Below are 13,068 nucleotides of genomic sequence, written 5' to 3'. Positions count from 1 at the left end.
AAATTTGAGGGAGTGAGAACTATGACATCATTAATGATTTATACGCACACCTGTTAGTGTGTTGATGTCTGAATCTAGCTAGTGCAGACCACTGGCACAGAGAAGTTTGTTTAATTTATTGATATTGGTGTCTCAAAGATATGATTTTATAATATAAATTTCTATAGATTTGACAGCTCTCATCCATAAATTTAACATTCAGCTGACAATAATTTCTGTAAACTGGTCAACAATCTAGATATTGTTTATATCAAATGTCATGTTTGACGACAAATGAAATGATTTATTACTGTAGCCATGTGTCACATGCAACCAAAGAGGGGATAAGAAACATTTCTTATTTCCGTCTTGTTGATATTATCATTTATCGAATTACCATTAAACAAATGGAGGAGACTTCTTTTATTGATATTTTAACATTTTTTTATTCAAGGAGAGCGTCTCGGTCATTGACTGCAGAAGGTCCCCTTTTTCCTTTTACAAAGAAAATCACGAGGTTTATACTGTTCTAAAATAGAAAAAGGGTTTCAGACCTTCACAAAGAATTAAATATATACATTTATTGCAGTCACAAGGTCTCTTAAAATGATACTCTATATTCCTGCACAACATTTTTCCAGTTTTTATAATTATAAGAACCAGAACACTGTTGCTCAGGTCATACTATAGTGTGATTGGGTTCTGCCTCCTCCCATCTAATACTGACTGAATTGTCCAAGGTAAAAGTAGCCAATGCAGTGAAGGATAGACTTTTCATAATTGTATATTGATGTTCATTGAGTCTAACTTTCATTGATTTGATCATTGCACCTAAGTATTCATGCTCTTTGTTGTATCTAAAGTTCACTTAGACCCCAGCAAGATATTGAGTGTTTACAGAGTCTCAGTCATGGATCTTAGTTACAACCAATAGCATGAGTATATAGGTGTAACAGTCCAATCTTGAAAGATAGACTTAAAGAATACCAATATATGATCAGGAAAGGTCTATTCTCCATTGCATTGACTACCTTTGCCTTGGATAATTCAGTCAGTGCATGATGGGAAGAGGCAGAGATTATTAGACCATTAAGATTTAAAGGTACTCTCAAACACATGGAGTTACTAGAATTCTATAAATCTTTTGTTACAAAATAACACTATTAATTATAAGTAAATTAATTAAAAATCTACTAATGTGAGGTAGATAATGTGAGATCAGCCAGGACGTAAACAAAGTTACGCCACTTACGGGCGCTCGATCGTGAGATCGGCTCTCGTAACTTTTTATAGGAGGGCTTTTATAAACGATCCTAATCGCGAGATTCGGATCTACGTCAGGATTCCGACACCAGTTTATCAGTTGTTTTACACGCGGATAAACACGCGTGGGGAAATCCTATTCCGATAATAATTGAGAGACATTTCTTTATAAAATAAATAAGAATAAATTTAATAAACCATAAACAATTAAAACTAATACAAACTATTATATAAATGAGAGATAGTAAATGCGAATTTCAATCTATAAGTCGAGAGAGATACGGACTTATACTATAACCGATATAAGGTCGAGAGAGAGAGCTCACAAAATCATTTAAGAACATACAACCTGATCGTTGTCTTTAAACTTCGGCTCTGTATATGAAGTATTTGTTTCACTTCTAGAATTCTCTGTCTTCTTTCCTCTGGAGAGATCAACTTAACTTGATACATTTATATCTTTAGACTTAATCCTTGTATATTGTATGGCTCATAGCATAGGCGTTGGCCTTTAGGAGCAATATGAATGGAGTCCTGACTCTTCTATGTCTGTCAATGAACTCTCCGAATTCTGATAAATTTCCGCTATATCTGCTGATTTTCGACCAATCATCAGACAGAGACTCTTTCATGTGAACGGATGAAAGGGGAATAAATGAGGGGTGAACATTTCCCATCAAAGCTATATTTTTTGCAGATAAGGGAAAAACAGAGAATGTTCTAACTTCTCTAGAAGGAAGTAGCATCTGTTATCTATCTTTCCCACGTTGGAAAATCGTTAATTTCTAACCAAAACGAAATAATATTTTATGATAATATTTAACATCATAAAATAATTATTAATTGTAGACTCAGGACTATTCAGATCTCACACTAATAAGGACTTATCACACCAGTGATAATAAGCACAAACACCCAGGTATCAATGGAGTACATTTAATAAAAACAAGAAGAGAACATAAAATCGATTACATTAGTAATTAACATGAAATAACCAAAATGCTTTTTGGAATATTGGAATAGTCCCTCTTCAGTTGGTGTACATATAAAAAGGTTATAATACTTAAAATTATACAAGACAAAGGAACCGTTATAAAGATATGATCATTGAATAATAAATGGGTGTAGAGAAGACTTCATAATGTTACACGGTAGCTTGACGTAAGGGTTACTATTATAAACAGTATTAAAATTAGCGGAATAATAGAGTAATTGTTTTACAAAATAAAATTACATCTACATACCATAACAGTAGTAAGATGGAGTTTGAAGGTGGCATTACTACAAGATGCAGAGCAGTTATGAGGGAGGTGTGGTACAGGCAACATCTGGAGAACAAGTGGTGACTAACATCCTAATGGTCAACCTTCATTCCATCACCTTTTTTACCAAGGGCAAAAAGCAATTTATTTATATTAATTTAATTCATAGGATAATTTGCCTAGATCCCAGTTGATATTTGAGCACAAACCCTCATCTATTAAATGATGAAATCTATAGATTTAATACTGACATCAGGTTTAAAAAGGTGACGGAATGAAGGTTGGCCGTTAAGATATTAGTCACCACTTGTTCTCCAGATGTTGCCTGTACCACACCTCCCTCATAACTGCTCTGCATCTTGTAGTAATGCCACCTTCAAACTCCATCTTACTACTGTTATGGTATGTAGATGTAATTTTATTTTGTAAAACAATTACCCTATTATTCCGCTAATTTTAATACTGTTTATAATAGTAACCCTTACGTCAAGCTACCGTGTAACATTATGAAGCCGCCTTAAGCCTGTCTTCTCTACACCCATTTATTATTCAATGATCATACCTTTATAACGGTTCCTTTGTCTTGTATAATTTTAAGTATTATAACCTTTTTATATGTACACCAACTGAAGAGGGACTATTCCGATAGTCCAAAAAGCATTTTGGTTATTTCATGTTAATTACTAATGTAATCAATTTTATGTACACCTCTTGTTGTTTTTATTAAATGTACTCCATTGATACCTGGGTGTTTGTGCTTATTATCACTGATGTGATAAGTCCTTATTATCTACCTCACATTAGTAGATTTTTAATTAATTTAATTATACCAATGGCAAAAAGCAATTTCTTTATATTTAATTATAAGTACCAGAACACTTTTGCCAAATCATGGAGAGCATTGTTTGAAATACCTCTTGTGACTGCAAGAGATGTGTATATTTAATATTGTTCTGTAGTATATCCATGTGATAGTACAATGAACAGTGAGAGTAAGTACAATAATAATAAACAAAATTTATTATTCGATCTGCGTGGTGGTTTTCTTTACACAGGATTCTAACTTGGATCCCAACTGTAACATACAGGTTTGTATATGAAGTTACAATGAACAGGAGTGTTAACAAACAAAAGGGTGCACACTTCATGACAATAAGTGTTACAGTCGGACTTTCCCGAATCTTTATAACTAAACTTAAAACTAACTTATATACTAAAAAGAAGAAGAAGAAAGATATAAAATAGGTGTTAGGAAGGTGATGATGAAAGTATTTATGGTACCAGGGGTTTTTTCATGAAAATCTTTGATCTCTCAGATGGAGGTATCACTCTCAGTTCATTTTCCACTACTATTCTTTGTTTTAAAGTTTATATCTCCAAAATCATTCACTTAATTCTCAATTACTATGTTGAGGTTATGGTTTTTTCCTATTACTGCCGACAATTCCTGTCTTCCTTTCATCCCACTAGACAATGTTTCGGACCTTGCTATTTCTATGTCTGTCCACTACGAATGCTCCACCAAGAATGCCCACCTACTTCCCTAACTCGCCTCAGGGCTTTTCTCTCTCTATTGTTTTCTCGGTGTAGTTCTCTGAACTGCGTCCCCACCTGCAGGAAGGAAATACCGTTAGAAAGTTTGAGAAGAAAGATACAGAACAAAAGACTAAGGAACTTAATATTATGCTTAACACTAAAACATATATACAAAATATGGCATATCGCCACAGTTCACCAATGTTTTATATTTATGTCACATTTATTCTATTTGTTTATATGTTAATTAGGTTAATTAAATGATACAGACAAATGGTTTCATTTAAATTTAAGTTCATTTTGCAATTAATGTTTCTTTTTTTGTTATGTTTTTAAAATGTGTCTAATCAAGTTAAACAGCCTGATGATGGCCATCGAACATAGCTGAAAACATTAGTAGTTTCAATGTAATAAGCTTAAGCTGACTTATCAAAGATTGTATTGTGGTTTCTGTGTTCAGTTCCAAATCAGTTAAGTTATGCATCATAATCAAATGATAGCTTATATAGCAATTTGAATAATTTTTGAAAAGTTGAGGATTTGGCAACTTAAAAAAAAGGAACAGTTCAATTATATTATTATAATTTGTCATAATTTGTAATTTACATATTATTACATATAATTTGTCAAATAAGTAAATATAATTATAATTAAAGAAGTAAAAAGATGTGAAATTGTTAAAAAGTATTAAATTTAAATTTAAGCTGAAAATGAATCAGTTAAGGTTCAAAAATGTTTTCCAATACAAAAGTTACAGGCTTTCTAATTTGGGTTTATTTCTTTGAAAATGAATAATAACAGAGTTGTGATTTCCTAACAAAAAGTATTAAGAATGTTATTTAGAATAGTTACAAATTTTGATTCTTCCTGTATATTATAATTATTATTCAGTACTCTCTTCTCATTTCTTATTATTTTTATTTAATATTTAAATATATGAGTTTTATCTTTAACTATCGTTTTATGTTTTTCTGTTCTCTATTTTGTTTCCTTTTTATTTATTGTTGCTATTTTTTAGATCAGATTTCTTAATCTGAGAATCTAATGTTTTAATTATAATCACATGAAACATTTTGAGATAAAATGTTTCATTCTAAATATTCTATTACATACTTTAACACAAATTGTTAAAGTATGCATTATAAAACATTATTTTGATATAAAATTTAAAATATTTTATATCAAAGTAATCTTTTTTGCATGTTTCAAAAATGTGCATTATATACAGATAATCTTGTCTCATTATAAATAATATAGAAAATGATTCAAGAAGAAATTGATATACAAAATAATGTATACATAATTATATTATCATTAAAACATTAAATTAAATATTTAATCATACTAAAGTAAAAATAAAATTCTTTGCTGTAATAATATGATATACTTTAAAAATATTATTTTTAAAATAATGAAAAAAGATTATAAGTATAAATAGATATTTTTTATAACATATATTATTAAATGTCTACTGCATTTTCATTAATACTAACAATATTGTTGCAGAAGATATCAATTGATAAATTCAGGATATAAAATTATTACACTTCTTGAGTCATTTATTTTATTTTTCACTAACTAGAAGATTAAAAAGCATATATATTTTCATTTTTCAAATCTCTATCTTGCAATTCCTTGTTTTCAGCTCTTTTCATCTATTTTGCTTGTTTTCAGGATACTATCCTTTGACTATTCTGTTCTTTTGCATTATGGATGTGTTTGATTAAAGTTGATCAACTTAGATTACTTTAAATTGAAATATATTAATTTGGATAAATTTGTATGGATGTTTTTGTGATTGTTTGTATTTAAAACTATCTTTTCTTTTCAGCATTTCTTCTTGTACCATTTAAAGATATTTTAAATTTTCTTATCATCAGTAAATCTTAGTATAATTTTCCTGAACTTTACAGAAGCCAGATATGTTTCTTCAACCTCTTCAAAATATTACTGCTAAGGAAGGAAAAGATAAAAAAGCACGATTTGAAGCTGTATATTCAAGAAGTGGTGTTAAAGGAAAATGGTTTAAGAATAAACAAGAATTATTTTTGGGAAAGAAATATCACATGAAATCTGAAGGTGATCTACATGTTCTTGAAATTAATAATCCTATGGTTGATGATTCTGGAAGATACACAATACAGTGTTTAGATACTCAATGTTCTGCTGTTCTTGATGTTGAAGGTAATTATAATTCTTTACTGATAGAAAATATTTATTAATTTTATAATAATATTATCATCATCTACACTAAATAAACTATAAAATTTAACTATGATATATGAAAAATAAGGTAAACACATCAGATATATTCTCCTTGATAATAACTGAGTTACAATAAGAGATTGTGTAAATTAGTTTTGTCTTATAACTAATATCTTTCACATGTGTGTGTGATTTTGACTTACAGAATGAATAAAATATCAAAAATTGAATATTAAATGAAAATTTTTAAAATTATTTTTTTTCAGAACCTGATCCAGTGTATAAATTTGTTAAAAAATTGCCTTCTAAATTACATGAATATACTACAAAAGAAGCAGTTTTAGAATGCTCTGTAAATAGTCATAAAGCACCTGTTAAATGGTATAAAGGAGATCAGAAAATTGAGGTACCATAAATTTCTTTTAGATCTAAATTTATTTATTTTGTAAATGATTATTTTTTTAAAAATTGAAAATTTTTTAGTCCAGTGATAGGTACATTATAGAATCAGATCAGCTGGGTCGTAAAACACTTAAAATTTTAGACTGTGTAATTGAAGATTCTGGTGATTATTCATGTAAAATAAATGCTGATGAAGTAACTACTACAAAATTATTTATATCAGGTATGAATTTTTAATGATTTTAAACATAGAGTTAAAACTAGAACAATAAGAGAATTAGTTTGTGACATATATCAATAATTTCTGAAATTCACTTTTTTCATTTCATTGAAAGGAAAAGAAAAAATACAGTAATTAAATTTAAAGTTGTAATCTATTTTATGAATTATGATTTCAAATATATATTACCATAGCAAGTTATCATAGTATATATAGTATTTATTGTTACATTTGATATATCTTCTTGTTTTTCTCTATAACAAAATGTGTTTTGAATGTTCTCTTCAGATATTGGAAATATGAAGATTTTTAAACTGTTACTATGAAAATAATGTTTGTATAAGTCCGCACTTAACATTTCATTTAACATTGTTTTATTATAGCATTGATGAGAAAAAATACAAGTACATTTATAATCATTTACAATTATTAATGTTGAATTTTCTTTATAAATATTGATTCTATTAGGTGAGAATTACATGTTGGAGGCTACAAACATAATCCAGTAAAGAATAATATACTGATGTCCAAAATTGAAGTAGCAAACATAGTTAGCACAATAAATCTAAACAGCTACCAATAAAAATTCAAAGTAATATATACAACTTGGTATGATGAATTGAATTATCATATCAATTAAAGTGACAACAGAGGAAGCATGCTAATTACAAATCAAAGGGAAAGGAGGGAAGTTCTGTGATCTTGTGATTTGACTGTTTTTGAATAAAGATTGTGGTCAGATAAATTAAATTTTTATAAAATTACAATCTATTATTTACATTATGCATTGTGATGGAAAGCAATTGGTAGATTTGAGATGGACAGATGGCTACAGGTGTTGTCTAGAAAAGTGATGTGCATACTATGGAAACAATTCCAAGAAACAGGAACCATTCCCAGAAGAGCAGACTACAGTTGATCAAGATCAACAAGACCACCAACTGGTTTTAACTGTCTTGAACCACAAAGAGATGATAGTCAGGCAGCTCTCTTGTAAGCTCATTGCTGCCACTATCAGTATTGTAGTAGAGTAGACAGTTAGCAGAGAAGAAACTTTATACTAGATAACCAGTGGTTTATCCTCCCTTATTCCTTCTCACAGAAGATCCCATCTTTCCTGGTTCTGTGAGCATAATCTCTAGACACAAGATCAGTGAGCCTTTGTTATGTTCTCTGATGAGTCAAGATACAGTTTGCAAACTGATTATCAATTCACTAACCTCCAGAGAGAATGTGGGACATGCCATCACTTTCAAACATCAGGTAGAATAACTGCTATGGTAGAGATGGTGTCTTAGTGTGGGAAGACATCATGTTAGATGACCTCATGTCTTTTCACACCTTGAAGGAGGAACTTTTATCTTTCAGTGCTGTAGAGATGAGATCCTTAAGCCATATATGAGACTTTGTCAGGGAGCCATCAGCCCTAATTCATTTTTATGGATGACAATGTTATGGTATGTAGAGTTGGAAAAACAAAAGCTATTTGATCTTTTTATCATGCTGCTTTTTGAGCCTCTTTCTAATAGAGTCTGTCAATGAGACAACACTGTGTCGTCTCATTGGCAGACACTATTACATGATTGATTATAAACATGACTGATTCATGTGCTCTAAGGAGGGCCATTGCAGCATGTCAACCCCTCCCCAGGACCTGCCATGAGCTAAAATCTGCTCTTGTGGAGAATTGGAGTTTATTGTCCAAAAGCTTTCTCCAGAACCTCATAAACAACATGACTGCTCATTGTGGATGCTGCATGGCCATCAGGAATGGTCAAATTTCCTATTAGCCTCTTTTCTCTGTGGGATTTGCTACCTCAGTTAGATATTCTTAGTAAAATGTACAGATCTTTCAAAGTTATTATATTCCAAGAAACTTGGCACCGTATCTGTAGAATAATTCACACTAACTGTTAATTAAGGAAATCAAAAACTTTTTTAATTAGTGGAACATTTTCAACTCTACATGAGTCATCTTTAGTCCAAAAATTGTTACATAACAGAACACAATATAGAATAAGAACATTTTTGAATCAATTATGCAGCCACTGCATCAATTATAAAGAGGCAAACTGCCTCCCAATGACTTGGGATATCTAGCATGATACACTTCACACCACTCAAAAATGTTATTCTATATCATGTTATATACTGTAAAGATTTTTGGGCTGAAGATGACTCATATGGAGTTGAAAACATTTCACTAATAAAAAGTCACTTTTGATTTCCTAAATTAACAATTTGTCTGAATTATTCTCTGGAATTTAACTCTGGAAGTTTTTTGTTTTCATTTTTGTACAACTAAACCTTCATGGCATGAAGAATCTGTGAACTGAATTTTGTCCAAATTCTCCAAATAATTTTCAAGAGATCCTAAAATTTGTGTTTGTTACATTATTTTGGACACTAGTATATTAACAGAATTATTTTCTGGAAATCTGATTAATATAATTTGCATCCATTATGCTTTCAACTTTTTTAAAATAATGAGAATTTATATCTGAATTAACAACACAAGACATGTAATGTCAACATAAATTGTAAACAAAGTGCCCTGCTTGCATTTGCCATTTTAAATTTATTCAGCATTTAGTTTGTTGGAATTACCAATTGTATGTTTTTGAGCTGTGGAAATTTTGCTTTGCAAACATTTATGCTTTATTACTCATCTTTACTCATCATCAGTGATGAGAATTAAGCACCTCCCCTCATATCACTTACCATCACTTACTGATTCACCAAAAATTGAGTAAATAATTATCTTACTTGTTTTTATTAATCTTTCTTAAATACATGTATAGTTCATATATATTTCAATGTTTAATATTAGAAGTGTTTTGGGTCTTTAGAAGTTTGGTGATGGTTTTGTAACCAGAAATATGACATATAAACTTAATTCTTGTTTATATCAATTAGCCTATGGTAAAATTGGTTTCAATATATTGATACATCATTATATTGCATGCGTATTATATTGATATCATTATATTGATTTATTGCATATTAATATTCTTTAAAATAAAAATAAGGAAAATGANTACGGTAACATTATAAAATGAATTTTCATTGGGTAAATGTTGCTTACACTGATAATTAGATGTGTAATCATCATTGAATACTACAAGCGGATGTTCGTTTTCAGATGTAAATGGAATTAAAGTAGGCATTTGGGGAGAACTAGGAGAACATTCTTCAATGTTGTCGTCATCATAAGTAATTAAAATTGGCATTTGTCTTTCTCCAAGTGATTTAGGTGATGTCTCACTGCTATCCAAAATAAGTTTAAAACTAGCCTTATCTTCAGTTTCATTTTTTGTTTTTTTAGTTAATGAATTTTCTGATAATTTAACATCACAGTTTTGCATTAGTGATTTGTTTTCAGAAAGATTTTCAAATATTTTACTACAAGTTTCTTCAAATGATGATGATGTAGACTGTATTAGATTCAATTCAAATGCTTTTGTGCAAGAATAATTATGGTCTTCAGAATCTTTTTCATGCTTACATCTTTGTTGAATTCCCTTCCTTCTCTTTCTTTTGTTTTTATGTTTAAATGGAAATTTGTGATGGCTTGAATAAAACGATTTTTTTCTTTTGATAAAATATTTTCTTTTGACAATATTTTTAATATTACTTTCCTTTTTTCTTAGACAATAATGTGACTTATAATTTGAAACTCTTGTTTTATTTTCTTGCACAAGTTTCTCACAACTGAATTTTGGCGATAAATAAGATTCTTCCTTGATTTCATACTTATAATTTTCTGGAAAATTCTGAATGTGATTATCATAATTTTCTTCTAGTTTAAAATTATTTACATTATTATCTTTAAGAGGAGTTAATTTCACCACAGTTGCTCTGTTTAAAGTATCTTTCATTGGCATTGAACAGTTACTTGATATATGTTGATCTTCATGATTTATTTGAAACAACTCCTGCCAATTATTTACATCAGTTAACGAAGAAGTGGTTTCATTTTCTTCCGAGCTCTCTTCAACACTTTTTATTGTTAGTTTGTCGTATAAATTTTCGTTTTTGTTAGAATCAATTTTATCTATGCACATAATTGTATCACGACTACATTCATTATCAAAAATATCACATGTGTTATCGTCATTTATTACTGAATCTTCAGAATCAGAAGATAAACGAAGAAAATGCAAACTATTTTCAGAACATGTGCCATCGCTTCTGCAAGACTGAGTTTCAGTGCTAGGACATTCTACATCAATATTGGATGTCCAGTTTTCTAGCACTAATGATTTCTGATAACTTTCAGATGGCATATCATTCATGTTGGTATTTGTAATGCGTCCAGATACATGTGCCGACAGAATGTCACGACAATGTGAATGATGCTTATCTGTGTTATATTCATTTCTTCCAGATAATTCTGAAAGTTCTGTTGTCACTATCACTTTTGCATTCATAAAATATTCAATATGATACACAAGGAGAAACACAATCCAACAAGAATAATATGTCCATTTTCAACAGTAATTAAATACAAACAACTATCGTGTTGAATATATATCCATTTCTATTAAAACTTTTTCTTCTGTAGTTTTGCATACTTTGTTTTCGCAACAAAAACCTGAGGAGAAAAAAATTATTTGAGAATTAATTACTATTTTAAAAATTATTACGAATTAATATAATATCAGAAGGCCGCAAAATAAGATTAGAAATTATGTCAACTAATTGGACAGATATAGTAGAATTGCCATGCAAAACTAATGCAGACACTACAACTGCAGAACTAATTGTAGAACGTGAGTAATTAGAAGATCATAACTTATTATAAAATTATTAATTTGAAACATTTTAAACTTAAATTTTAATTTTTTAGCTGCTAATAAACTCATGAAGAAATTAAAAGATACAAATGTATTAGAAAGAGAAGAACTTGTATTAGAAGTAGAACTAATGGATAGAAAAGCACCTTTGCAATGGTTTAAAAATGGAGAACCAATAAAAGCATCTGATAGGTAAAAAATTTATTTTTACATTATTATTATTATTATTATGTTGGGTTTTGTGAGTTATACTTGGTTCACACCGGTGGCTGTGCACTATGCCGGATCAAAGTCAAGGCATAGCAACCAAAACAAAACTAAAATTAAAGAAGTGTGCCAGTGTGTGTGTCTGTATTCAGGAATTTCCTAACAATGTGGCATGTATTCAATATAGTGGCCTTCTGTAGTGTGATGTATGTATTTCTACTCAATTGTAATGTTCCCAGGCTTTTGTGTAGTGTGTGTGGTATCACACCTGTACAGGAGAGAATAACAGGTACAATAAGCACCCTATCCATCCTCCACAGATGCCTTATTTCCTGGGCGAGTACTGTGTACTTATTATTATTATTATTACTATTATTACTATTTCTACTACATGTATTTTAAACAAAAAAAAAATTAACACATTTTCATTGTTAACAATAATAAAATTTCTTGATTTGGAATATAAAATAAGTTAGAAACCTGTTTAATTTTTACAATAGTTTCATTGTTATTATTAAAATAGCATACCATATTTCATGCATATAGCCTGTAGAAAATTGCTAGAACAAAAATAAGACCACATAATCCGACAAACCATACATCTCTTGCCTATGGGAACAATTATTGGTCCATAGCCATGAGTTCACAATTTCAATTAAAAATTAAATTTATATTGAACACACCTTGTACACCAAACTGGAAAAGTGCCATTAAAAGTCAGGAGAATGAGCAATAGTGTAGTGATTTTGACTCACAAAACTTCCAAGTCAAAAGCAACAGTAAATGCAACTGGCAATGTGTTGATGTGTGAGACATAAGACAAAGGACTGATAAAATGGTGGTGCTTCTCCAGTAGTACATAATTCAAGAGCAGCATAATGTTGTCTGATTTTTGACAAAAACCAATCAACATTAATTGGCACATGCAGATACAGTAAGGAGACAACTACAAGTCTACGAGTAGAGTTCTAAGGTTCTAAAAATAGCCACATTTCTGTGGCAGATTCTGTATGGCTAGAACTAGGCCCACCGTAAGCGGGCATGCACTGCACACAGGCAGCACATCCAGGGGGCGGCTAATTGAGCGATTGGTCACGTAATATTCAAAGTTATTTCATAATACCTACCCAACTTATAGCATAAGAAATGTCTTCACATGGAGAAAAAAATCCAACCGGCGAGCAATTACTATATTCTT

General features: G+C 30.1%; 1 protein-coding gene across 1 annotated transcript in view; it reads left to right on the top strand.

Moving 5' to 3' along the window:
- The window catches only part of LOC111615272 (twitchin-like), a 263,599-nt gene that overhangs the window by 116,323 nt on the left and 134,208 nt on the right, over positions 1–13,068 (top strand). The window contains exons 30-34 of the mRNA XM_023356687.1: positions 5,954–6,224; positions 6,512–6,651; positions 6,729–6,870; positions 11,532–11,639; positions 11,717–11,855. Of these exons, the coding sequence (XP_023212455.1) occupies positions 5,954–6,224; positions 6,512–6,651; positions 6,729–6,870; positions 11,532–11,639; positions 11,717–11,855 (800 nt within the window). The remainder of the gene's footprint in view (positions 1–5,953; positions 6,225–6,511; positions 6,652–6,728; positions 6,871–11,531; positions 11,640–11,716; positions 11,856–13,068) is intronic.

This window comes from Centruroides sculpturatus, unplaced genomic scaffold (genome assembly GCF_000671375.1).
Source record: "Centruroides sculpturatus isolate CEXI.00-Female unplaced genomic scaffold, Cexi_2.0 scaffold167, whole genome shotgun sequence".
Classification (NCBI taxonomy): domain Eukaryota; kingdom Metazoa; phylum Arthropoda; class Arachnida; order Scorpiones; family Buthidae; genus Centruroides; species Centruroides sculpturatus.
The sequence above is the reverse complement of the archived record's forward strand: the minus strand, read 5'-3'. Positions and strand labels throughout refer to the sequence as shown.